The following is a 27,481-nucleotide window of genomic DNA, read 5'->3' on the forward strand; positions in this document are numbered from 1 at the left end:
GTAGCCATACAAACATGTAACTCAACCTCTGTAATTAGAACAAGATGGGCTCTGTCATTACTTGAGCATGAAAGTTCCCAGGAAAGCACAGGTGCTGATGAGTCACCAGGTAGCATTTTCTAACATCTCAACATGCAGATGTGTGAGTAACTGATCATGAATATGACTCTTCATAATGCATAGTAAGGAAGACATCATATCTTTCACAACCTTCATTCAATGCCGCAGAGATGAAGGAAACATGGTGACAGTCCTTGAAGTGTACATGAGAACACATCTAGGGAGGATGATGGAAAATCCCCCAAAGGAAGAATTGGATTTTGGAGACCAGCAGGGAAGAGGGGACTTGCAACAAAAGCTAGAGTAGGGAGAAAGGAGAGCGGAAGCACAGGGTGGAAGCAGCTCACATGAGGCTCTGAAGAGGATCATGGGGAATGTGATTTTAAGCTAAAAGAAATATTGAAGGCATGACATGGTGATAGGGACAGGAAAGGGAGATTAAACAGAAGCATCTCTTCTACAAATGGGTGGTGGTAAAGCAAGAGGCTGAGAAGCAGGCAAGGGTTATGGCAGTTCAAGCATTATGGCAGTTCACTGGGCCTGGTGCAGGATAAATCCTGTTTTTAAAATGTGTGATTTATTCAACTTCAGTCCTGGCCAAGGCTCTGCGAGCCTGCGAAGTGTTCAGCTTCACGTTGAACCCCAGCGTGTTCAGTCAACACGCTACCCCCGATAACCTGTGATGAACCTGAGAAACCTGTCCTGCCTGGAGTCAGCAAGACGCTGGAGAACCCAGTGTGTTGCCCACATATTTTTGAGTTGTGTTTTGCTAAAGTTCTTGAGCTGCTCTCAACTGAAGAGAAAACTGAGCCATGGATAAGAAGTGCTACTGACTTTAGATTTTGACTGCACTAAAGGAATAAGCAGAGAGACCGAAACCAAAGACGAAATTATGAGCAAGTGTGACAGATGGTGTCAATGCCATCTTCAGCTTACAACTTCCTCCTTTGAGAGGAAGGAAGTGGTAAAAAGTCTAATTTATCTATGACTCCAATATGATGCAGCCTACTTCCCAAGCATAAATGTATTTGCTCAGTTTCATATACATTTGAACAGAATGGGTAAGTTGGGCATATATTGAGAAAATATGATCCTGTCAGGAGTGACATATGATATAACTGCCCTTAAAATGTTGTGAAATTGCAGGAATAAAGTACTTAATTCTGTACCAGTTCAGCATTTAAAATGGGAGAACAGGCACTGGGAAGTTTATTGTCCCTTTCCCAAGTCAAGTCTAAGCAAATGCACTTTATGCCTCATGCAGGTACTTCTGTATGTAGATTAGGAACCTGTTTACAAATCTTTTCTAATTTGCAATTAGGAAAAAAAAAAAGGAGAAGAGTGATTAGGGGGATGTGACAGTGTTGTACTTTGTTTTCCTCCTCACATTCTGCCCTTGATTTCTCTGCTATGATCTATGGATAAGAGGGGTTTTCTTTCCCCTGAAGGGGGAGAGAAAACAACCTATTAGATACGGTAAATTCATTTGACTCAGCACATCAATATTTTACATACAGGAACACTGCCAAAGAAAACTGCAAGCATAAACACTTCTGGAGCATTGTTAATCATAGTATAAAGGCCTTATGTGCACACATAAAACCTGATACTTACAGATGTCTTTCTTGTGAATTTCAAATTCTTTGGTGGCAAAAGCAGTTCCAGAAACACTGTTTGTGGTTATTGTCAGTGTGGTGGAGCTCTCTGGGACTGGAATCTCAACCCTTTTCTCCTTAGTTTTAAAACACAGTGGAGGGGAGATGTCACTGAAAAGACAGAGAGGATTAAGCAGGTATTTCAGCTGATAGGAAGCTAAGGCAAGTTAAACCCTATTCCTAGGACACTAGTAAAACACAAATTCTCTGTAATATAACAGAGAGCTCCATATCAAGTCTGTGAAGGAAACATGGGCTTTGGTTAGTAGCAGATTAATGGGCATTCCCTGTGCACTAGTTGTATAATGCAGCTACCCAGTTGTTAAGAGAACACCTCAAAGTGAAAAACTGACTTTTTAACCAAAAGACACATTTCTGAAACCTACAGTCACCATGAATCAATATTTCAAAATAAGCAAAATAAAATCCCCCAAACCCCAACAGTACATCCCCTTCCCTTTATGTTTCCTGTCTCCCTCTCCCTCCGTTTCTTCTCAAAATGATGGCATATGGGTGCAAAGAGCAGGTTCACCCATCTGTGTCCCCAGCTCAGAACAAATCTTTTAGCTCCCTTCTGCTGCTCAGCTCGTAGGGAAAGAGCAGAGAGCAGGGGAGAGAACTGCTAAAATCCCAGATGGAAATACGGTCTGCGCATAATGTTTGTGCAGTGCTCAGCACAATGTGATCTGGCCTTTGTGGTGGTAGATGCATACAGGAAACAATAATGGATGGGTCAAGTCCCTTTGCTCATTATCATTGATACGCAACTAGAAAGGCAAAATGTTTGGAAAAATCCAGACCTTCCTCTTGAGGGAATGACGGGAGGAAGGAAAGCAAAGAGAACAATGCCAGACTTCCTGCTGAGGGACGGTTACTCACTTATGAACTGGAACAGGACTCTGGAGCTCCCATTGGCTGGAGTCAAGAGCTTGGGTTGAACTTTTAAGATTCATGCAAGACTCTGGGCTAGTGAAGGCCAGCTGAGACTTGAGTGCTCAGAAAGGCTATTCCTCTTCTGTACTGAGATATTATTAGAGGATGTTTGGGCAACTGAAAAACAAAACCTCTTTCCCTCAGGGAGGTCTGTACTAAGCTCAGCCCTCTGCCTCTCTGCTTCGGGGACCCAAGCCTGTTCTGCTTTGCTAAGGAGAAACAGCAGCAGCTACATGGCTGTTCTCGTTTAGAGGGCAGTACCTCATGAACTCTGCACTCCTGAACTCTGGCCGCAGTGTCACATGTATGTGGGTTTTTCGTATAGAAATGATAGCTGGCAATGCAGGAGGAATAAGTAGACACAGAAAATCAAACATGTAGGTGGAAGAAGTGCAGCCAAGCCCTGGGACCCCAAGGACAAGTCTGGGCTGCCTGCAGAATTTACAGGAAAAAAGACAGTACAAATATCTGGACTAGGGGCAGGATCAAGATGCAAAAAGGATTTGAACTCATCCCTAGCACATGATAAGTATTTGGCAGACCCACAGCATGGGGAATTGCACATGTAGTTCTCATTAGTGAAAAACACACTGAAGATCTAAGCTTTTTAACATTTCTCAAAATTTTCAACTTGCATTCACTTTGAAAACGCTATTGCACTTGTGGAATAATTTTTACGTTTCCTCTAATACAATGCTCTCCAGTCAGCTTAAAATTTATAAAGGTTATAAGACAGCCACGAAGATATTTTTCATGTTTTTCCACGTGAATCTCAACACTTATGTCATATATTCTACCGCTTTGGCCCACAACATCAGGATTTGCTTCTTCCAACTATCATTTCCTTTTGGATTGAACCTGGTATGAAGATGTCCCTCATGAAAACTCTGAGCAAGGGCTAGGCAGACACACAGAGAAGTCTGAGTAAACGAGAGCATCTTCCAGTCCTTTTAAGAGAGCAAGCAGGAGATTTTGGCAGGAGAATTGTTAGGATGAAACAAGACTTTGCCAGAAACCCTGCCATTGCCTGAGTTAACAGCGCCTGGAGGGAGCACCACCCAAGGAAAACTGATGGGGAGATGCTGGGAAACAACAGCATCACAAATTCCATGGACAGTGACTGAGGAATAACTATACTTTCATCACAATTTGGTAGTTTTCAACCAGGTATACAGGGACTTACTTTGTAGTGTAGCAAAAGTCAGTTTGTCCACGTCTTCCTTTAGAAGAGACATCCCAAGTACAGATCATTTTACGTAAATTGTGTGTTACACATTTCAAATTCTGGGCGTGCCCCAGGGAACCTGAAATCATATAAGAAATATAGTCACAAACTGCAGGTCAAAAATGACTAACTGTAAAACAACCGCTATTGTTCACACCTATAGCCATTCTTTTTACATTTTTATTGCATGCATGTCTGGCCAGCATTTTAGAACTGTTGAATGATTTGTTTGCCTGATTACAGACAGCCACAGACTGCCAGATTTCTACAAGTACCTAAAATCTGGGTTTATACTTGTGTGCTACAACACAGGCAGCTGTCTCTTTCCACAATACCCGTTCCGCCTAGACTAATAAGCAGGCTTTGGGCCAATGGCAAAACCGCAAGCTTTGATGATAAACTTAATGAGTTCTTTGCTCTCCTCCGTTGTCCCACATGGAGGGCAATTAATGACAGAAGGGCAATTAATGATAATGTGTGAAATTGTCGCAGACAGCTGACATATGCAGCAAGAAGATCTCAATGCGGACATTTACACCAACTGCATATGTAGACTATCACAGTTGCATTATGGAGAATTTAACACCCAACTTTGCACTCGTTTATAAGATGCCACTGGTTGCTGGAAAGCAGAGACCAGGCCTGGTAGTACCTCCATCCCTAGGATGGTGTGGGACCACAGAGGTGACGGTTTTTGAACATACTCATGCCAGAAAAGCAACGTAATTAAATGGTGTCAGTACCGAAGCTACAAAGAAAAAGTAATGAGTGAATTACATTGCAATAAACTCACCTATCTCCTGGCTATCTATTAAGCTTCTTAAACATAAAATAGCTAGAGCTAAAAGGCAGCGGAGGCTTGAATTCTTCCACATTCTTCTACTATTTGTTTTCAGAACAGCAGCTTCAAGCAGGAATAAATGCCATCTTCCAACACGCTGGTCAGTTCTAAAATTAAAAAAAACCCAACAAAAAAACCTTTGAAATTCCAGAGCTGATACTCCACAAATACCACTTCTTGTTCCATCTACTTTTCTTCTTCAGTGCTGCTCCCAGGCGTAGCAACTCCTTCCCTTTCTTTGTCTGGCAAGCAAACCTTTTCACTGTCCCAACCACTCCTTGATGAACATGTTTTCAGTGAGAAATTTCAAAGATAACCTCAAGAATCACAGACGTGTAAAACCCAACTGTCCACAGGCCTTTTTCAGGACTACCTGAGGCCAGAACAGAATAGACATGGCAGGGTATTTGTAAGGGACGAGGCCCACGTGTCTGTGCTGTAAGCACAGACAATGCCCCAGGGAAAGCTCCAGAAGCCAGCCACGGGGAGGGGCCCGGTGTCACTCTCCTTGACTGACTAATGTCTCAACCACTCCTGGAGCTGGGGTGAGAGAAGACTCTAGAAACCTTGGGCTGGAGCCAATAAATAGGGGCGCACGTGAGCCCCCGGGGGCACTCTCTCTCCGCACCGACCCCCCCCGTTGGCAGGTCCGACGCTGGATCCAGGACTGGTGATTTCTTTGTCTCTCTCTCTCTACTTCTTTCCTGCTGCTCAGCTCTCTCTCTTTTTCCTTCTCCTTCTTGCTCTCCGTTTTTGATGTTGTTAAGTAATACAAGGCCTACCTCAACTCACCACAAAGCCGCTTAGCTTGTGATATATATTAAGACATAGAGGGTTGATGCTTATAGAAGTGTTTGTGCCATTAAAGTTGGAGTTTGTTTCGTGGACCTTGAGTGCTATTTCACCTTAATCCACACCGAGGGGATTTGCGGATCTTAGTCACTCTCCCCTTCCCGCAGGTGGGGCGTGACAGTATTCCCCTAGAACAGATCTCTTCAACTTAGATGAAATGTCGCATTCACAAAGGGTCCTGTATACTGTGAATGGAAATGTCCCCTGCTTCACATATAGGTTTAAGGAGACAGGAGAGCCCATCTGTTTCCTCTCCCCTCTGCTCACTTTTCATATTGCTGCTACTCAAAGCTATGGGATGCCCGAGACACTGCAGAACCAGATCTGATCACCCAGGATCACTGGTTCAATCCAGTGTTAAGTAGTAATTTCTGGAGGGAAAAAAGGAAAAAAAAAAATGAGAGCCATTTCTCTACTGAAAGATACTTTTTGCTGTAAATATTGATCTTAAGGTAAAAATTATCTAGAATATTACGTTTAATATGTTCTTTGAAGATTAATGGGTTGCATGTTTTCCAAAGAGAAGTTCAACTGTTCAGTGGGATCTGGGGAACACAGTCACTTCCACCCACACATTGGCCACCATCAGTTTTTGTTCTCAAAAAGAAAACTGCAGGAAAGCTTATCCTAAAGCCCAGCCAATCCCTGGTGCGTTGTTTCCCTGCCACCTGAAAGCTCTGAAGACTTCAGCAACATCCCAGAGACCATAACTCCCATGTAGCAAGGGGCCTTCTCTCAGTGACCGACAGCAGGAGGGACATTTTAATTTAAGAACATAGCTGAGCCAGCCTCTCCTGCAGAGCAAGTTTTGTAAAACTCACATTTTGTCCAGGCTACTTCTTTAAAAGTCTCAAGTGGAAAAGCTCCTGGCCTTGTCCTAGAAGTCTCTTCCACAGCTAGATGTACATCGCTGTCAGAACAACAGACTTTGCCTAAAAGCCTCTGTAATTCTTAAAGAAACCTCTCTTCACTGCAGTCCTCTGTGCCACCAGGAGTATGCTCCCTCATCCCTGCAATACAACTGTATATTTTTTATCCCCCTTTTTTTTTTAAGGAATTCTCCCTCAGGGGACAGCTGGGAATGCCCAAAACGCTCTTCTGTCCCTCACCAGTCTGCACTGTACAAGGAGAAACATATCAGCACTACGTCAAATAATCCAGAGCTGTTAACAAGGGGCCACTTCTTTCTCTTGGTCTGCAATAACCAGACTGAGGGAAAGGCCCAGGCAGCACCGGAGCTGAGAGATGCTATGGTAAAGGTCAGTGTTACATCTGGAGGGAAGAAACACCCTTAAAACGTAACAATTATTTTATTTTCACCATGTTCTCAAGCCACCTGAAGACCTCACTAAAAACACACTAATTTAAGCTATGTTACCCACACACACATTCAGTTCTTCTTTTTATATATTCCTAAACTGTAATATCCATGCCGTGTAACTTGTTAAAGGCCAAATCAAGAGTGAAGTTTGACAAATCCATGTTCAGGTAAAGATGAATCAAGAACCCGCCAGCACATGAAATATAATAATCTCTGTGCCAGAAGTCCCCCGCTGCATTTTGGTGTCTCTCAAGGTCTTCATATCGTATTTGTCCATGTTACTAATGAAAATATGGGATGTTACCTCCAGGTTTAAACTTTGCTCACAAACCTCTAACTTCATCAAAAATGTGAAGACCACTCAGACAGACCTGGGAGTTACATGAATAAAATTACTGATTTCTGTTTGCGATATAATTTATATGTACATCTGTTCGTTTGTGAGTACTTCTTCAAAGGCCATTTTTGGTTTGCAGAAAAGCCCAAAATCAAAACTTCCAGTTTTACATCAAAATTAATTGACAGTCCCCTATCAGCTAGCAGAAGCCAAGGAAAGAATAAAAAAAAAAAAAAAAAAAGGGAAAGCACTGATGCCACTTGAAGGAGAGACAACTGCATTGTGAAGTTAATTAAAACCCAAGCCTTTCACTTTCTAAACACATTATCAGTACAGGATTGTGCAAAACCTGTTTGGTCATGCCAGGTTTACGAAGCAGATTCAGCAACTACACATGCCTGTCGTTCAAGAAAATCTTCTGTTTTCCTGCACACTCTTTCAATACATAGCTTACTGAGTAGTCCCCCTATTGCAGAAATTTTAAGAGTAACATCATAGCAGTGAATTACAAGAAATTTGAGTCATACCAAATTCTCCTAATTCAAGCACAGTTTTAATTTTTGTTTCAGAGTCAGGCACGGAAGGGAACCTATGTACTTTCATGCTGAGCATGATGCGTGTCTTGTAAACCACAATCTTTCATAAGAAGCAAGACTCCCTGGCTCTTGTCTTCTCATACACATTTTACAGCTTTCTGAAAAGTTGGTAATTCAAAGCCTCATGTCACATAATTAAATGCCATTAGTCAGGAGGAAAGTTCCCCATTTGTAGGCTTGTTTTAATTATAAAGTTACAAAATAATTTAAGTAATTTAAAAATAGGAAGTTCACTTTCTTTGGATGAAAGCTGCCTTCCATCAGTTCAAGACTAATTCAAACAAGGCATGGAGGTTTTTCCTTATGCTGGAGAGATATGAAAAGCATGTTATCCTCTAGGCAGATGTAGTCTTAAGATGGATAGGACAATGTAAGAGTCAGAGATATTTACTTAGGACACGAGAGCTCAACATTGGTAGAGGAAGAGAAAACCTTGACCAGGGCTGGATGGAGTGCAACAGGAGCAGTTGCTAGTAAGTGTAAATATCTTCACATTGTAAATCTTTATTTTTAAAAAATGAGATGAAGGGGGGTCAGCCCATTCTCTCCACCAGAAAGAGCAACTGCAACTAAACCATTTTTAACAGATATCCATCTTAAAAAACATCAATAGCACATCCCATAACAATCTCATTTCCTTGGGCAATCTATTCGTGTCACTTCACTGGCACTGTCAGTAGCGCTCCCAATGTGCTACACAACTATCTCTTGCCCCATTTTAAGCACATTACTTTGTCCTACCTCCAGCAGACAAAGAACAGTTTATCCTCTGCCTTGCAGCAACCTCTTACATAGAAGGTGACTGATACCAGGTCTCTACTAGCTCCTCCCTTAAAAACTCCAATTTTTTTTCACCATTTCCCAGTCTCAGTTTCTAGATTTCTGATCATTCCTGGAACAAAATATTTCTCTGTGGACCAAATCTGCTGTATCCTCAGCTTTGAAATATTTCTGCCCCCTGAGGCCTGAGCATTATCAAGCACAACGAAGTAACTTTTATAAGGCAAACCTATGCGTAGTATGTTTACATAGCCCACGCCGTATTTGCTTTTCTCCCAACATTCAGACCTTGTTGACTCAATTTCAGCGTGTGATCCAGCCCCGGATACTACTGTATAAAGCTGCCACGTAGCTGTTTATCTAGTACTTCAGACTCCAATCTCATCCTCAAATGGACTGCAAGCCTCCTGACTTAGTGTGAGTATATTTGCACAGCAAATTCATCTTAAAGGCCTTGCCTGAAAAAGTCTTTCACTTTTGAAATTTTAAAATAAGGAAAAAGCCTTCCATAAATCTACGCTAAGGAACATCGTGTGTGTATCCAAAAAGTATTCACATGCAAATTCATGCCATACCAACAGCAAAGGCATGGCAGGCTTCAGTATATAATTGCTGTATTTAAGAGAAGCTGCTAAAAGCAGGATTACACAGTAACTGTTGGAAGCTACAGTACATGGAGATGTCCTGACTTCTGCTCAGGGCTTTATGTTGTGCAGAGGAACTACTCTTGTGCCTGTGGTCAGAGAGAAGACATTTTAAATTGTTTTTCATGCAGATAAGCTAACAAAGGAACACTTAGATTCAGATTCTTAATCACTGAAGCCAACGGATGGTGACCCTTATTTAAAACAGCTCAATACCAACTGTGCATTTTTAAATGACTTTTAAAGATGTTTTGATGCATACAGTGCACCTACTGGTGATCAAATAGATAAGAGAAGGAAAGTACTCCAAGTCAGTAACGTGCGCCTGTGAAAATAACTGTGGACAGCCTTCCTTCAAAACCTTGTCAGCTGTAAAGAAGGTGAAAGGTTCTGTGACAAGCTGACAAAATGGGGGCAGCACCAGCTGTTTGACAGTGACACGCTAAGACTTTACAAGCCTCTTTAGACTTAACCTCTCAAAGGGAAAAACGGAAGATAACCGCTTTCTCTCCTACTGACTTAGTTTCACATTATTTATTTCTTGGCTTAGCTGGTTTTGCGTATCTTTTTTTAAAGAATAGCTGACCAAATGCTCGATTCTCTTTAAAGGGAAAAAAAAAAGTATATTCTTAGTCAATTGTAACGGCTCAGTTCTCTAAGCACAGAAGTTCTCCAAAGGTCTGTTCTACCTTTGAGTTTTCTGGTTTCCGAATGTATTTCATTGTCAAGTGCTTGGAAACCACTTTGAAGACAAACAAACAAAACAGATAAACAAATAAAAAATCTTTCTGGCCTGCTTTCTGCCTGCAGTCTGATCTGCCAGCCACAAACCTCCAGATTTGGTTTAAAAAAAACCTACGAATTGAGAATCAGTGGCCACACTTTTTATGACCATTTTTGTGCTCCACAAGCAGATACCTAAAAAGAAATGGTTAAAAAGTCAGTTTATACATACAGGTTTAGGGAAACTGTAAGTGGAGAATACTGGATGAAACCATGAAACCAGTAAAAACATATGTATTAAATATAATAGAAGAAATCTGTTTGTCAATAAATTTTCTCAAGTTACAATTTATTTGTTTTTCTCCACAGTTAAAGGTATCATCATAACAATTTACCACCAAAAGGAACATTAAAAGCTCTCAAGGAAAATGGTTATACAGCACACCACCAAAAAATTGTAAAGACTGATGGCAGGCTGCATTTTCGGCAATACTGAACAGCCATCATCCCAAATACAGCCAGGCAGAAGAGCAGGTGCTAAGTATGTGCCTAGATCAAAACCTTATTGCTAGAAGAAAAATTTTTCTGCTTAGCAGGTAAAGAATGCTCATTTACTTGTCTCTGCCCAAAGATACTAATTTAACCTTCAAAGTGAAAGAAAACAAGCCTATATCGAGATAAAAATGCATATATCAAATTACACATCCTACTATTGCCAACAGAAAGCTTCCAAAAAAATTCCCCTATCTGAAAGACCATGCCAGAAGTACACATTTCTGGGAAACCAAGCAAATTGCCAATACAGCTGACAGTAAAGACAATGAACACAGAAACAGAAGATGAACTGGCTTTCTTTAGAACAGCTTTGCTGATCCCACAGTCTTCAGTCTTTGACTTTAAAGCTAGCTGAGTAATAAAAAAAAAAATGGAAGTAGAATAATAAGATTTATTTGAGGGAGTTTGGCTGTTTTTCAGTAGAGTACATTCTTCCACCTCCTTAAAAAAATTCCCAAAGTTGAGACAAAAATCTCTCCTTAGTAAGCTAAATGCAGGCTTCCCCTCTCTGTTTTATAACATGGCAGAATTCCACGTTATAAAAGATTCGCAGGACATGAATCACTAAAACTCATTTGTAAATGAAGGCTGAAGCCCATTTGGGAATCTGGCTTTCCCTAGTTCTGAGGAATTAATTTAAGAATCTGCTATTTCTCCTTACGAAAGCTGATAAAATAATTCAAGTTGCCTATCTGCACCAAATGCACTCCTAATCTGCAGTGGAGGAAAAGGAAGCAAAGACAGGGTGTTAAATATTAGACAGTAAATGTGCAGGAGTGCACAAGGCCAGATTTTTAGTCCTTTGAGACAACCTTTGTTGTTTGGGTTTTTTTTTTCTGTCAAGCACAAGGAGAAAAACTCCCTCCTCACTGCTTCCTCTAGCTGCCAAACAGCAGCAGCACCTCTGAGATGCTGGGAAGCCACTGCGGCTACCTTGCAGCCACTCCAGGCTGCTTCTGCTCTGCAAGGTGAAGTGAGATGTCAGGACACAACACACAAGTTCAACACAAGGACCGACACTTTCACAAACTCATTTTCAAACCTCCTGGTCACAAGCACCATCTACAAAGGCAAGCATTTTGGCAAGAAATTTTACCAGCAAGAGTAAAGGTGCACTCCAGCTGGAGTACGTATGTCACTGGCTCAGAGTCTAAGGCTAACGCACAGCTGCACCTGCTTTCCAGTACTTCCAGTTCTTCCTTTCTTCCCATCCCAGGACTGTTAAGCGCTATGGAAATACAAATAAGCAAGCTGCAGACTGGGAGAGCTGGTGGATGCTTCCAGGTAGCAATTAGCATGAGAAGCACCCTCGCCTGGCAAGGAGATGAGAGAAAACTCTTTGCAAGGGATTTTCTGACTTGGGGAGGGTGATGCGTGAAGACTACATACAGGACAGGGGTCAGAAAGGTTTGAAGTCATTTGCTTAAGAAATCCATGAAACAGCACACAATTCAAGGGTGATTTTATGAAAGCATTTAGTACCTGTTGGACAGCACAACACACAGAAATACACGCACAGAAACTGAGACCCTTACGACTTGCCTTTAGAAAGAAAGGAAGATATACAGAAGCAGCAGCTGTCAAATAGTTTAATCATAGCAATGGATACAATTTTGAGAAGGATTTGGAAAGTACAATGGAAGACTCCTTCAGGTTACTCATGTCAACCAAAAAAAAAAACCACCAAAGAAGAACAAGCCAGGTGGCTTATAGGGAGAATTGGGAAGAATATCCCTGCTGGGACAGCCGGGCTGGAGAGAAAAAAGAAGCGCCAGTGATACTGAAGAGGCAGAGCAGTGGACTGAAAGGGCAGAACAAAGTAAAGAGACGCTCTAGAAATCAATGATTTATATTTACCACAATTAAAATTCAACTTACTAGATGACATTTTTTGGGTTTTCAAGCTAAGTATACATTTTGCTGAATTATGCCTGTTTTCAATTAAACCGCATGCTAATTTGGAAACTGTTAGTCCTACTGGAGTCATTTGCCATGCCTTGCCCAGCGTACACCATGCAAGAGTGGTCCCCAAGCCAGATGCTGCATTTGATGTTCCTAGCGTGAGATTTTCAGAAGAACACAGAAACTTTCAAAATGAAAACTGGGTGTCTAACTCCTGAGTTTGGAAGTCCTTGCCCATATCAGTTAGCCACCAGGCACGTGGTTAAATACAAGCACATCCATCACTACTAGGAGCACAGCACTGCTTTCCAGATGGTAACAACAGAAAAAAAACTCTTCTGAGAAGCACAGTGAATCCTAATACTACCAAAAATAGACTAAATATGTTTTGGGATATCCGCAAGCCTACATTATATATTAGGCAAATGTTATTATAGATTACCCCCTAAGCCTTATTAGACATTAGAGAAAGCATGCTAGAGAGGCCTGGATTGCAGTCGAGTAAAGGTTGACTTCACTCTGCAGCTATTTCCTCAGTAGGGTCTGTCCATCCAGCTGCAGTTTCATCAAGCTTGTAAGGACACAGTATGCTGAGACCTCACCTCCTCATTCTGAGTGAACTGAAGCTGGGCAGCCTGTTCAAAGGTTATTGCAGGGGTAAGAGGACAGACAAAGCATTATCAGATAAGCCCGACTTCCTTAGGAAGTCAGCTCAAATTAACAAGCACAGATTCTTCTGCCACAGAGGTGCAGATGGAAAACACCTAATCATCTGAACAAAGAACAAAGCAAAGGGGTGAAGGTTAAGGCCAAAAGAGAAATTTTTATCTTCTAGGCTATTGTGCTGCGAAGGAGAAGGAAACGGCTCAGAGTCATTTACACGCTAGCATTTTAACCCATTCAAAATTTTTTTTGATACTTACTACAACTGGCAAATTAATACTGCAATAAGGTGAAGGATTCAACTTATGTATTTGTGTAAATCAGATACAGCTACGCACACTTCCTGATATGCTTGAATTTGGTGACCTCATGGTCAACACACTTCCTTGAATTCTTGCGCTTCGCAACGCAGCATGGAACAAGTACACTGAGCAAAGGCACACAAGTCTGATTACTTTGCATATATAAAAACACCTCTTATCATGAAAGGCTACCCACTATGCCTTTTCAACACTTAATACAGGTACAAAGCATAGAAACAAATGTACCTTTTTTGCAATGCATAAACCTAGAGTCAAATGAAAATACAGAGAAGGTTTGCCACTTCTCCAGTGCTTGCTGCATTTTACTGATACGTAAGTGAAATTAAACACAAACCAAATATTCCAAAGCACATTTCATTTTTTTGGCGGTACTGTTAGTCTCTGCGTAGTTCTCAAGACAGCGTATCTTCAGAGGAAAACATCATTTGCCCACATTGTCAATTGTGCTTTACTGCATGTGAGGTTCAAGGGCCAGACCACGTCACTCAGACTTTACAAAGAGGGCTGCAGAAAAAAATTGCTGTTCCTCAGAAGAGTCATGTTATCTACATAATTCTGTCCCTGCTGGTTCTCTTCAGCTCATATGTCCTTATGAACTAATAAACATTAAAGAAATTGACCTTATTAATGAAGGAGTTTATTTTCCTTAATCTGGCAATGTCCAAAAACTTATTTTGAACTATATGACCTTTAATCTTCTTTCCATCACAGGAAAAGCCTATTTAGTTTTATAAGAGAACACTGATAATTACTGAAGCAATTCCAAGTGTTTTTTTTTAAAACAACCGGCAATGACCTAAAGGTTGGAATCCTTCATTGTTTACAATGAAACCATGGTATTTGAATTATTTTTAAGGTACAATGAACCAAATCCAAAGAAAGTCTGTCTTCATGTGTACAAACAGCATATAAATAGATCAAATGCTGAAATGCGGCTTTCACATTAAATAATATATTGAGAATAACGAGCAACGGTTATGCAATATCCTTTTAGAGTGAATGTAAGGAATGAGAGTCACTTACGAGAAATAAATTGATTTTTTAGTAATCGAGGGGAATGGGTAATTCCTGAAACCAGAGATCTATATTTTCTGATAAATTCTCATTGTATTAATCTTTCTTGAGACTTTAAAAGCTCTCATGCCCTGCTGTATTTCCACTCTTAGTAAGTACCAGACATGTCACATGAAGACATACTGCAGCATGTTATCATGTGTAGATTACCCTTCCACTGGGGTGAGCAAATACTTTCCTCCCTGGTCCACTCCCAAGTTGGCACTTAAGTGCTGCCATTCCCCTTCCAACCTCTCCAAAGAAGGAAGGTCTACAATATAGTATGACATTATCAGAACAAGTCTGCCCATGCATAATTACATAGCAGTTGGCATTTATTTCTTTCACATACTGTTTTAGTTGTACCTTATTCCCCTCCAGCTTTGCATTTATGCATATACATGCATATCCTCCTTTTAAGGCGGCAAAGTGTAGGAATTAATCTTAAGTACTCAGAAATACAAATATTGACATCCACAGTTGATACGCACCAGAGCTGGTCTCTTTCCTAATTAGCTTTCATAGACCCAAGAGTGACCATTGCCAGGCTATAAAGAATAAATATTAACTCCTGCACTTGTGCATGCCTGTACACAGACACAGCTCCCGGAAACTGAGACTCACTCTCTCTCCCACACGCATGCCTGCTCATGGTACCCTCTCATTCTCTTGCTGTTCACAGCCTTCATTGGAGCCATGGACCCAAAAGACATGCAGGCACACCTAATCCAGCTGTGTAAAGCTAATACTACTCCTCCTTGTCCGCTCTGCTCCTCTCACAAAGGTCTCCAGGTCCCTGCAAGGGACTTACGGTCCACTTGTGGATCAGTTCTCATAGCAGCACAGTTAGCAACCCAGCACCTCAACATAAACTGATTAATTCATGTAATCCTTTCTACCCCTCTAATAGGCTTTGACACCTCCAAAATACAGCCAGCCTCAGCTCAGTTTTACTGTACTCCTCCATGTTATCCCCAGCTCTACAAACATGCGGCACTTCCTTAACTGTATTGCCCTAACTGAAATAAATAACTTACTGCAACGCCAAAGGCACAAGATGTAGTTGTTTTACAATGAAATTAACACCTGGTTTTCCATTTCAAATAATTTAGGCTGAATATTCAGTTTAGGCAGAACATTGTTTAAAAACAAAATATATAAAAATTTTCAAATTTTGTTTTCAATTTCTGCTAAATGACTTCAAATACGATTCAAACATCGACTGAGATCTCTCAGTCCACAAGAGTGAAAAAGATGCTAAAAAATTCCTAAGTTTATTCAGAATACTCCAAATGAGAGGTTTACATCTTGTCTGTTGGTTGGATTTGTCTATCTTAGGAAGTTTCTTGATTTTGCTTGATGTAAATAAACTAGCTCTTCAGCTGTTTCATGGAGGGTCTCAGAATGGAAAATACTGCTATAAAGTACTTTGCAGAGGGATAAAACACTTGAGCAAACTCTGCGCCATTAAAATAATGCTCAGCAAAAGGAACAAAGCAATGAAGAGCTGAACATTTTAAAATAACAGGCAAGATGGCTAGGACCCATATGTATCATTTTTATTGCTGTAAAATAAAGCAATGTTTTTCTGTCATCCCTTTTATAACTTAGCAAAAGCAGTGAATTGAGTGCCTGTATATAACTCAGCAAGTGCTGAGACAGCAGTGTCTGTAAGGCTAATGATGCCGCACCTCATTTAAAAGCAGCTCATAGAAAATTGAGACTGCTACTAATAAAACAGAGAGTGAGTCAGTTCCACAAATCTCTCCTGACCTGATTCACACTTAGAATAAGAATACAAAACAGAAGTTTTCACAGCCACAACTGCACTTTATCTCACATCTTCACATAATTTTTACATGACCATCACTACTTGCATCTGCCTCTTCTCCCTCAATCCTCCCTTGAAAGCAAGATTCTTCTCCTGAAGATCTTTTTTTTTTTTTTTTGCTTTCTCTTCTCAAGGGTGACTATAAAAAAGGGCTGTGAAGAGGGAAAAACAACCTTGGATTTTACAGACACAAGTCATTCCAACTTTGCTATGTTTAACAGGGTTCTTCCTTCCTGCTATTATTAGTAAATCTCACGGTTTACTTCTCTCAGTATTGAGCTGGCAGATGATGTACAAAAGAAGAAGGATTTCTTACTTATTAGCTTCTGTCACCAATAAATCCTGTATACCTACACACTGGCATGGAAAAATCTCTTCCTGTGGAAAGCTATTCATCACACTTTTCATGCATTGTTGCTGATACGTTTAACTTTTTTGTTTCACGACTCAGCAATGAAGCAGCTATTGTTTCCAAAGTGCTGAGCAAGTCCGACTGTGGGAACAAGAGACGTGCGACAATTCTCAATGGTCTCTCTGCTGGCTGCAGATTGAGGTGCCCAGGCACGGGGGGAGAAGGCGGGGGCGAGGGGGAACCTAACTGCAGAGAAGAGACAGTTAATTGGAGAACTAATCTTTTGGTGTAGTTATATGAATATATAGTATATGTTGTGTGTATATATATATAGTATATATAGTTTAATTTTAGTTTCTATTCCAGTATTTTATCCCTTAGGAAAATTTCTGCTCTTTATGCATCTAATCAGGTCCATCCAGATATATAGGGCACGATTCACAAGGCCAAGCACGTTCTTATAAGCTTACCTGTCTAAGTCCAGAGACCAGCAACATCTCTAATGTAAATTTCATGGTATGAAACACCAACATCTCACTTTTTCCTCCTTTTGTGAAATCCTCTTCTAGAAAAGCTTGTGCCAATCCCACCATGAAGCAAGTCATTAGAACCCACATAGCATTTAAAAATAACACCACCTCAAACATCTTTGGAGAGTACTCTGCTTTTCCCATTTCTGCAATTTTCATATTAAAGAGCTATACACTGGATCTGTACAAGGATCATATTTGCAAACATATTCAGAAGACAATGCATATGCCTCAGGGACATAAATATTTTACTTTAGAATAATATATACAGAAAGTCTTTGTGAGCTATGGCAGAAGAGATTAAAAAGATCAGAGGTACATATACACATTAGGAATGCAAGTGACAAGTATCTTTTTTTCCCAAATAAGAAAATTTAAATAAACAAAAAAACAACTGACTATCATTAAAGACGGTTAAAAATTAATGCACATTACTCCAAAAGAAGAGATCAGCTGGAGACAATTATTACCAATACTTGTTAAATTCTCATTAAAGTGATCAGTTTATCAAATATCTGGGTTTAGATTGCAGCACCTTATTCATCTTAATTCTCAAGTCCCATGAAAGCCAAAGCAGCTAAATGCTGTCAGAGATCACCTGTGCCCTCTGATGAGAAGGTATTTCAAAGCCATGGAGTGCTGCTCGTGACTAACTAACTGCTGATTTATGCAAGATAATAAGCCTCAGTAACCACATATATACACATATTGCTCCTGAATTTGCAAACACATAAGTATATGACTAATTCTATCTTATGAATAAAGGTATGCACAAACTTACATTTGCACCGTTGGCAGGAGCCCAGCTCTGCAGGAGCCTGTGACAGACTCAGTCCTTAGTCTTCAGTATGGGAGAGCCGAATGCTGAACTGGGCAGTCACATTAGGTACCTGAAGTTAAAAGATATAATCTGTATCTATATATAAGTTATCAGGAAGAATGCTACACTAGAGGATCACTCAGAAAAGATGTGGAATTTTAAATATACCTTCTGTGTTTAAGTGTGTAGAGAGGAAAATTAACACTATTTTGCTGAAAGCCTGTTAGTGACCTAATTCTACGGGCAGCTATTGTAACGCTGAGTGCTTGCTCCCATTTCTGTCTGCAGTAATCACTGCCCAAACTCCAACCCAGAGTTACCTACTGATTAGCGAGCATGCACGCAGCAGGGCAAAAGGATAATAGACAAGAATCTAATGTTTTCAAGGATACATTGTTCGCATATTAACACCAGCTGCACCACTCATTAGTTGAAATATGGGGAAGCAACCGGAAAACATTCAATTTTCAAAGTATCAGTTATCAAAAACCAAGCAAAAAAGTACATGAGTCACTGAAAATAAAAGTCCTCACAACTTATTCTGTATGGATGAGGCTACCTTCCAAAAGGACTCGATACAACAGCCATTCATTAGCAGTGGAAATGGTTTAATCCATACAAAGTCGATTTATACACAGGATCAAATGATTACTTAGAGAGTTCGGGTCTGAGAGATCGTCTGTTGTTGTAAAGCCTAAAACAATGCAACTATTTAGTTCAACGAGGTTACTTGATCACAGTTCTCAATTACCTACACAGAAAAAGGATAACATAAACCCACAATATATGAGACAGGAGAGTCAATGCCATATAGTAGACCTCCACTGAAAAGTGCGCATTGTGAAAAATAAAGCTAATTAAGTATTGGCAAAGCTTTTCAAGAATGGGGTGAACTGATTGAAATAAAAAATCAGACTGGATGCATTCCTAAAAAAATTCTAAATATGGGCTCAATACAAGTCTTCCCAGATTAAAGTCTTCGGTTCACATTATACCAACATCAGACTAGATTAGCATAAATCTTGCATAGCTCTCACATTAATAAGCGTTTTAATGATGAAGGAAGACAGTATACAGGGGACAAACTACAGATTTTGAGGTAAGATTTAAAATAATGGTCACATGACAGCTTGCTGGATCCAGACTGATCCTGTCATTTGAAACATGAGGCAACATTTGGTCAAAAATATCTTCTTTCAAAAATTTCCTAGCATTTTGAAAAAGAAACAGGCCAATCATTTAATTTGGAGGAGAAGGCTGTTCTATATTGGGAATAGTGACAATGCTGTTCTAGCAGATGAATTATGAGTTACGTGCCTGGAGACCTGTACACTAAAGACTTCTCATAGCCATGACCTTTGGAAGAGTATGGAGCAGGGGGAAGGAGGGGAAAAGGAAGAGGAACAGGTAGACTCTAGGGAACAGATATTATTATCCTCAGAACAGCAGAAACCCTAGCAGAAGTAAAAGAGTTTGGTGTTTATGGCCACCTCACATACACAGTACTTCAGCGCTTGTTGCGCATAACTCAAGACAACACTGAAGTCTACAATATAAATAAATCACATTTTTGTTTTGTTTTTTCTCTCTCTTCTCCTCTCTCTCTTTCCAGGATTAAACATTAAAAGCTTATCTCCTTGGTTTTAGCTCCAGAGTAGCTGTAAAACCTCAGAGGTTAAACGTCACTTTTGCCGCAAGTGCTGAACTTGATCCAAAACATGAAATATTGTGAAAATTAGTTGTAGTTGGAATACTTGTAACTTACATTCACCTTTGGGCTTCAGAGTCTGCAGAAGCCCCACCTATAATACTGACCACTATAATTTTCTTCTGAAGTTCACTGGATTTAAGCAGCATTTTTGCCCTGCAGTAATATTAAGACCAATTATTTGAGAAAGATTTTTGAAGTTCTGTCCTCACTGATTTTATAGTTAAGTAAGTGAGGCCATTAGATCACCCAGTTCAAGCAGGGCAAATCCATAGTCAGCCATACAAACAGGGTTACACCACATGATGAGCAGCATTGCTGTCTTGGTACAAGAGCTTCCGGGTGACCACGTTAAGTCCCGTTTGGAAGGGAGAAGGGCTGCCAGGCTAAGGCAGATACCACCAGACAGCCAACTGCCTGCCCAGGCCAGCCCCACGCTGAGCAGAGCCATGCCTCATCTCCCACCTGTCCAAATCTCCCACTCCTCTGGGCTCTCCAAGATACGTGGGATGTGCTGTGCAACTCTCAAACATGCAAGTAATCTGAAATGCAGCTTGCAAGGTTCCAGAAAGCATGAATATCAGAGATGCTCAAACCACCCTGGTGGACTGCAATGTGGAGGTATCTTCACCCCCAGCCTAAGTGCTGCAGACGGGCTTGCCTTCGCACTGTTTGGGACCAACATGTCCAAGTCTGGACTACACCACTTTGCAGCAAATGGCCCAGGTCACCATCTAGCTCCAAACCAGCTTCTTCCATGCTTCTACGTTCAAAGCACTTGAAATGAAGAGAAAGTAGTTTTTAAAGCTTTGGGCTGAAATGTGTGGCATGCCCAAGGGCACAACATGGGGGACGTTTGAGGGCATAAAGCCAGCTGGGATACAGCTCTGCTCACCATGCTAGCCAAGCTTGCCATAGGCCATGTCCACACCATCCAGAATAAACGTTTAACCATGCTGTCTAGTCAACTGAGCCTGCATTTCCTCTTGGAGGGAAGTAATTGATTTATTCAGTGAGCAAAACTAGTTTAGATGGATGGCTGAGGCCCAGAAGTAAAACATGGACCATTTCTGAGCCAGACTGACAGTGTAAACCACCTCCAACCACCCCCATTACTTGTACTTTTATTATACCTTTAAGCAACTTGTGCAATAATGACAAAATTATGCAAGCATAAGAAGCATTCCAGCATACTTTTCAGACTGTTTATCACCTAAAGAAATTGTACAAATACATTGCTTTATTTAAATTTCATGATTATACACTACAAACTACCAGGCTACCTTGATACGAAGCTATCAAGGTTCAGTCAATATTACAAAGCTATTACCAGTGCAGCTATAGGTACACAGCAAGGACAAATATGTATGTCTATTTTAGGAATATATGTATATTCCAAAAGAAAGTGCTGTTGACTGATGATCAAAATGCAGCATGCTATACTGGCAAAGAACACTGGTATAATGTTGCTCATCAATATAGAAGCATCCCCCCCAAAAAAATCAAAAACGCACAGTAATTCTCTAACCAGTGTTACTGCATCAGTGAAACTATTTGGCTGACAAGGAAAATGCTGCAGCATACAAGCAATCCAAAGAAAGCGCTACTTCATTCACTTAAGACTTCAGGAAATTTCAGGAGGCCAAAGCTGGCTGAAAGGCTGTGCTTTTTGGTTTTGCAGGAAGCTGCCCCTAAATTGCTGGGTTTACAGGTGAGAAAGGAGACTCTGCTCCCTGACAACACATGGCCCAAGAGAGGGGGAAGCCATCCTGCTCCCAAGTGCTCCCCTAACACCAAGCTGGCAACACAGGCTGCCCATCCTCTGCTGTGGGCTGTGGTATGGGTCTGATTTTTGGCAGGGTAGGAAATGAGGCAGAAGGACCACGGAATTGCTACAGTGCTGTCCTTGTTTCCATGACACGTGCTTTCACGACTTGTGCTCCCTGAGGTAAAAGGCATATTTGGACTCAACAGCTGACAACTCAGCAGTTCTCTGCCTGTGGGATAAGGGAAGGCTGCTTCTGTTGTAGCAACAGTCTTTGACCTCACTCCAATGCCAGCTCCAGACCGTGCATGGAAAGGAGGGGAGACATATGCCCTTCAAAACCTTACACCCTGACCAACATTCATACCGATGGGTTAGGAGTTATTTTTAGTTTAAGCACTTTCTGCTTGCAGTGAAACCTGCTCCTAGGAATGATTCCAAGAGTCGGCAGCAGGGAAAGGCAGACAGCAGCAAAGTGGCAAAAGCCCCTGCTGAGAGTTTCTGGTGCTTGCAGGAAGTGCAAGGACCTTATAGACGCACAGCAGGAGGGCTCCCAGTCTGCAAATTTAGGGATTGCAAATTTTCCAGGGGAGGGAGGACAGCAATGATCAGCAAAAAACTGATGGTGCATATGAAAAAGTCCCTGGATATTCTTCTCAGTATCGCATCAGAACCTCCAGATATCGTTCATTCTAATTACCATCTGTTAGTTTATAAATCAGTAAGTAAGGCAGGCAAAGAACACGGGAACCTCTGTGTTTGAGAGGGCTGGGGTCTGCGTTGGCGTCCCCACCCCCCAAAGGCAGGGAAGAAAACAGCTCTGGCCATCTAGGAATTTATATGGCCCCAATCATTGCCATGCTAATGACTCTGGAAGAGATCCATAAGATTCTGGAACATGATCCCTGGAGACATTTAAGCACCTATAAAAAATGAACTTTTGATGCTTAAACCTAAAAGAAACATGTTCCAAAATCCCATTTATCTGCAGCTAAATATTAGTGGGAGGAAAAAAAAGAAAAAAAAGAAGAGAGAGGTGATGATAAATTTTTCAGGCATCAGCATGCACAGATGCACAGTATCATCTTTGGCAGGACCACAACACTTGCCTGATGCTTAGACACTCAAGATTCACAAAGCAATTATTCCCCGCCTGTGTCTGCTGATAAAATGTGCGCAGAACCACAGAACCAGGTTCCCCAGAAAAAGCAGAAGCCATTGCTTTTGTTTAAAGACATAGTCAGAAAAAGAAAGCAGAAGTGGTGCTCCCTTTTCTAAGGCAGCCCAGCCACTGCAGCACTCACTGGGGTATGGGAAACACCTCTGACCACCCCAGAGACCACTCAAAGTAACGGACGAGTCAGGATGGAGACTTCTCCACCCTTTCTGTAGATGGCATTTCTCTCTGCAGCTTAAGTAACCACTGACTCAGAGCAGGACTCCACGTCCTTGTGAGAGGGCGCTCACTGGAAGCAAGGGACCACGGGCTCCAGGTCCTGCTCCCAAGGATTATTTATATCTTTTACATTAAACTGTTTATGGAATGAAATACATCAACCAGCTTTGGGGCATAGAGCACAATCACCTTTCAAGCCTTATCTAGAAGTAATTTATTTTTCTTATTTTTAGACAGAAATTTGATGCCTAACAGTCAAAAAGGAGTCATAACTAAATCTCGGGAAAAGATGCATCGAAACATGAATCATTTCAACTAATTCTAGCTACTTATGGTAACAAGAGTAAAATTTACTTTCATACCTGTTCTCCATGTCTCCCTGCATGCAAATCAATGTCTAACTCAGAGAGCAACAGCGTCCCCTCTCAAAGAACCATCAATATCTCATTTGAGTTCTCAATCCTTCCACCTATGCGAGTATCTTTAAACCTCCCTCATCAGACCTTTTCTACTGCTAATTAACATCCCTTCACTTGAATCATCTCTGTATTTCAACATCAGTCTGAATCTAAGATAACGGTGTCCTACATCAATACGTATTACTGAAAATGGAACAAAACTAAGTCCAAAAAGTTTCCTGATTTCTTTTTTCCTGTTTTACCTTCCATTATCCAAAAGCTGCCTTTCAACAGCTTAAATAAGCTCACTGCAAGATAATATAAACTATCATTTAAAACTGTATCAGATCATTTTTACTTTCATCCAACAAATGTATCAACACAAGAGGAACTGCTGAATTCAGCATCCTCTGCATTCCTATGAGCACTAGCACATAGCGTGAGTGGAAAAGAACCTCATTTACCTGGTCACATCATCTATTGGGTCATTTGCAGAAAAATATAATCCATCTGCATCAGCCTTGTGATGCACTGCACTCTGCAACATAGAGTCAGTATTTATAAACATCTAGATTGTTTAAGACTGCCAGACACTTTCTTCTTGAGGTACCGTTTCATCTTTCAGGCGGAATTCTTACCAACATACTGAGTTTAAACACATCTTCTCCTAAGGCACAAAACTTGCTGTCAGTCACCCACTGGATTAAACAATCTAATATTCATGCTCTAAGAGAGCTGTTTCTAATAGATTTACAGACTCTGTTCTAGCATTACCTACGGATATTAATAAATTCAGATTTTTTCTGAATGTTTACTAAAGCCCTCAGCTGCATGATGTTGAAACAGATGTGACCTTATAGCCATAGATCATAACTCATCAAGCACTTGAAAATTAAAGCCCTGCTAAAGTAGCAGCAGCAGCTTTGCCACCTGTCAACATAAGTTTCTCTCTCTTTCTTGGAGATCATCTCCACCCATATGGCTGTTCCCACGTATTCCTGACTTGCCTTCGGCAAGTCTGCAAGAATGCCCTCACCTAAAGGTTAAGTCTCTCCCTGTCCTCAGCACACCTGTAAAGGGATTTTGCACAATCTAACTCATAGATAGTGCTTGCCACTGGTTGCTCTAAGTGACTAAAGTGGTATGTTTGGAGAGTGCACGATGGAAAGTGTTATCACTTAATAACACTAATAAAAGTTTGAATAGGTAAAACAGTGATAAGATGAAAGGATGCGAAGACTAAGTAAACAGAAAGCAAAATCAAACAAAATCAGGTGATCTACTGACTGCCTAAAAGCTATACTCCAAACCAGCTCCAAGTTAGTGATTTTTAAGCTCTCCATTTGTGGACTTCTGCAACATTTTCCAATTTAGATACATAGCCCTGCAGCCTACTGACACTAGATTGTCTTAGTAGCCTCAGCAGACCGCTCAGAAGTAACCTGCAGACCCTATCCAGCTAATGACAGGCAACCCATGCCTGCAGATACCGCACTACTCGTTCTGTAGATCCACTCCCTGCATTTGCTTCTGTCTCCTCCACATCCAAATCCTCCCCCTCATCAAACATAATTCTTGTTTTGATCTTGATTCATATTGGAGCCAAATCCAGGAGACTTCTATGCGCATGCTTACCTTTATCACCAAAAAGGTACCAAAATCAAAGCTTATCTTTTTCACCAAACCCATACAGCATACAATGGTTGAGAAGTTAGGGACAAGCACAGACTTTTTGCAGATCGAGGCATTCATGCATTCTTCCTTACAGGATGCGCAAAGCTTTATATATGAAGCACACGTACACTGGTGGAGCTCCATTAAACAACATACTGTCTCAGCTGACATTGCCACATGCTGATTTGAGAGGGAACATGGCATGACATGGACTTTAATCTTCCCCACAGCTACTAAACCTGCTAGGTCTGATTAACAGTCTGCAGTCATGCTGTGGAGTTGAACTAAGGGTTTAAGAAGAATTTAAAGAATTCTTTTACAGCGAGGAAAAAAGGCAGAACGGACTTCCAGGTGAGATGTCAAAGGCAGGTCACATTGCCTTACTTAGGTAACAAGCTAGGGTTCAAATACAGCAGAAGCAACTCAATGCCCATGCTTCCCCCAAGGGAATTTGACAGGACGTGGCCAGCTTGATTGTGGAATATGAATATTTGACTACTTTTGCAATGGAGATTTTAAGTGTTAAAGTCTGTGGAAAAGAATCAAAGTGACAGTTCCTACACAACAGCTCACAGCCTAAGTTTCCCTGGCACTACAAGATTATAGTATCCACCCAGAGCTTTACTCCCATTTATAGCAAAGGTCCCCGGCATCCACCACTGATTACAATTAAAAACCAAACAAACCACGTATATCACCAATTCCTACCAAAGCAACACACAGCATGCCAGCAGAATATGCCCAGTTGAAATTTACTTACACAAGTTGAATTTTAACAAGGGAATGACGTTCTTCCCAGAACTACTTCAGAGGCTTAAAGAGATCTTTTTTAAACACAATCTCTAAATACATTAGAAATTCAATCACTCAAAAATAGACGCAGCAAGCTGCCACTGCGCCGGTGTCCCTGTACAGCCAGTGAGCAGCGAGGCGCGCAGCATGTCTGGATGCTCCCCAACCGCAGAAAGGGCTCCAGATTCCACTCCCAAGCTCCCCTTTTTTGGAAAGGCGCTACTTATTTAAAAAAAAATTAAAAGCACAAAAAGAGGCATAAATATTATTTACCCACTGTTCAGTCCTTGAACCAACCAACCAACCTGCCGGCCAGCAGAACGAGCTGTTGACAAAACACAGCCTCTATTTAAGCCGCAGGCTCCGGGCAGCGGCAGAGAGGAGCCGCCGGTCTCTCCCCCGTACCCCCGGCTGAGGCTGCCGCGGTCTGCGCCCGCACCGCCTACGACCCCCGCCGCGTCCCCGGAGCCGCCGCCACCTGTCCCCGACCCCCGAGCGAGCCCCGAGCCGCAGCGCCCGCGCCGGCAGGAAAGCAGGGAGGCAGGCGGGGGGCTTGGAACGCCCCCGCGGCCCCGCCGGGTCCTGGCCGGGCTGTCAACCCCCTCTTCGCCCCTCCTCGCCGGCACCTCCCCGGGGCGGGCAGAGGGAGGGATGGAGGGATGGAGGGGGCATTTACCACCGCGCCCCTCGGGCCGCCCCCTCCCAGGTGCGAGCGGAGCCCCGCCGCGGGGCCGCCGCCGGGAGAAGCCGCCCGGCACGGGGCCCAGCACTCACCCGCCGCCGCCTCGCCGTGCTCTGCGACAGCCTCATGCCGCGGGGGGTGCGCGGCGCTGCCCGCGGCGCGGTCCCGGGCGGCCCAGCTCCGGCGGGCAGCAGTGCGCAGCGCCGACAGGAAGGAGGGATGGAGCCGGGGCGGGAGGGAGGGAGGGAGGGATGGAGGAGAGGGGCTGGCGGGCTGCCTGCGGGAGGAGCCTGCGCCGCGCACCGCCCGGCGCCGCCGCCACCCCCGGCCCTGCCCCCGGGGCACCGCCGCCTCCCGCCGCCCGGCGGGGACCGGCGCGGTCCCGCTGCTGGGGCCGCGCTCGGTTGGAGGCGCGCCGCCGGTAGTCCTGGTTTTATCGGGCCGAAGCTATCCAGGACTTCGGGCTGACATCCGCCTTTAGCTGTGTTAGTCGGGACCAAGTTGTTCCTTCAGCGGCCGGTGGTTGCGTTGAGTCCCCAGTGGGCCGTTAAGAGCGTGCTGCAGGCGTGGATGAAGTCACGGGTCTGAGCTGATCATTTCACGTTCCCTCCGTGACACGGTCACATACCCTCCTTAGAAAAGCATCTTGAATATCTCCAATGCTGCCAGCCCTCCAGGGTTTGAAGCGGTGGGCCTGGCCCTCCAAACCCAGGAGATTCTTCATCTGTGTTATCTTTGTATTTGCCTCTAGTTTTTGAGGTCGGGGAGTTGACCTCCAACATGTCTTTGAAGCCACAACAGCTACATGCCAGCCTCTCTTTTAAATTAAACTTGAAATCCTCACAATCCCACAGTCTCAAGAGTCAGGCAATTAAAAAAATATATACCACGAGGCCCATAAAATCAGAAGAGTTGGCAAGCCTGTGGCTCCTCTCTTGTTCCCCAGTAAACCACAGCAGAACGGGGAGAAAAAGTAACTGCTCGGTTTTCCTTGCATTTTTCTGCCTACATTTTCCTACAGAGGTTTTCCAAGTTGCTGTAGATTGTTTTTCTCAGAACCTGGATGATAA

General features: G+C 42.3%; 1 protein-coding gene across 4 annotated transcripts in view; it reads right to left on the reverse strand.

Annotated features, from left to right (window-relative positions):
* LOC143173025 (leukemia inhibitory factor receptor-like) overlaps positions 1 to 27,481 on the reverse strand; it is an 88,433-nt gene that overhangs the window by 28,753 nt on the left and 32,199 nt on the right. Inside the window, exons 1-5 of one of the 4 annotated variants that reach the window (XM_076362982.1) lie at positions 26,504 to 26,569; positions 17,958 to 18,066; positions 4,667 to 4,821; positions 3,832 to 3,952; positions 1,675 to 1,826 (exon numbers count right to left, since the gene is read on the reverse strand). In XM_076362982.1, the coding sequence (XP_076219097.1) occupies positions 1,675 to 1,826; positions 3,832 to 3,952; positions 4,667 to 4,748 (355 nt within the window). In that variant the 5' untranslated portion in view covers positions 4,749 to 4,821; positions 17,958 to 18,066; positions 26,504 to 26,569. The other 3 variants (XM_076362984.1, XM_076362985.1, XM_076362983.1) reach the window with 3 other exon arrangements.

Source organism: Aptenodytes patagonicus, chromosome Z, assembly GCF_965638725.1.
Source record: "Aptenodytes patagonicus chromosome Z, bAptPat1.pri.cur, whole genome shotgun sequence".
Lineage (NCBI taxonomy): Eukaryota > Metazoa > Chordata > Aves > Sphenisciformes > Spheniscidae > Aptenodytes > Aptenodytes patagonicus.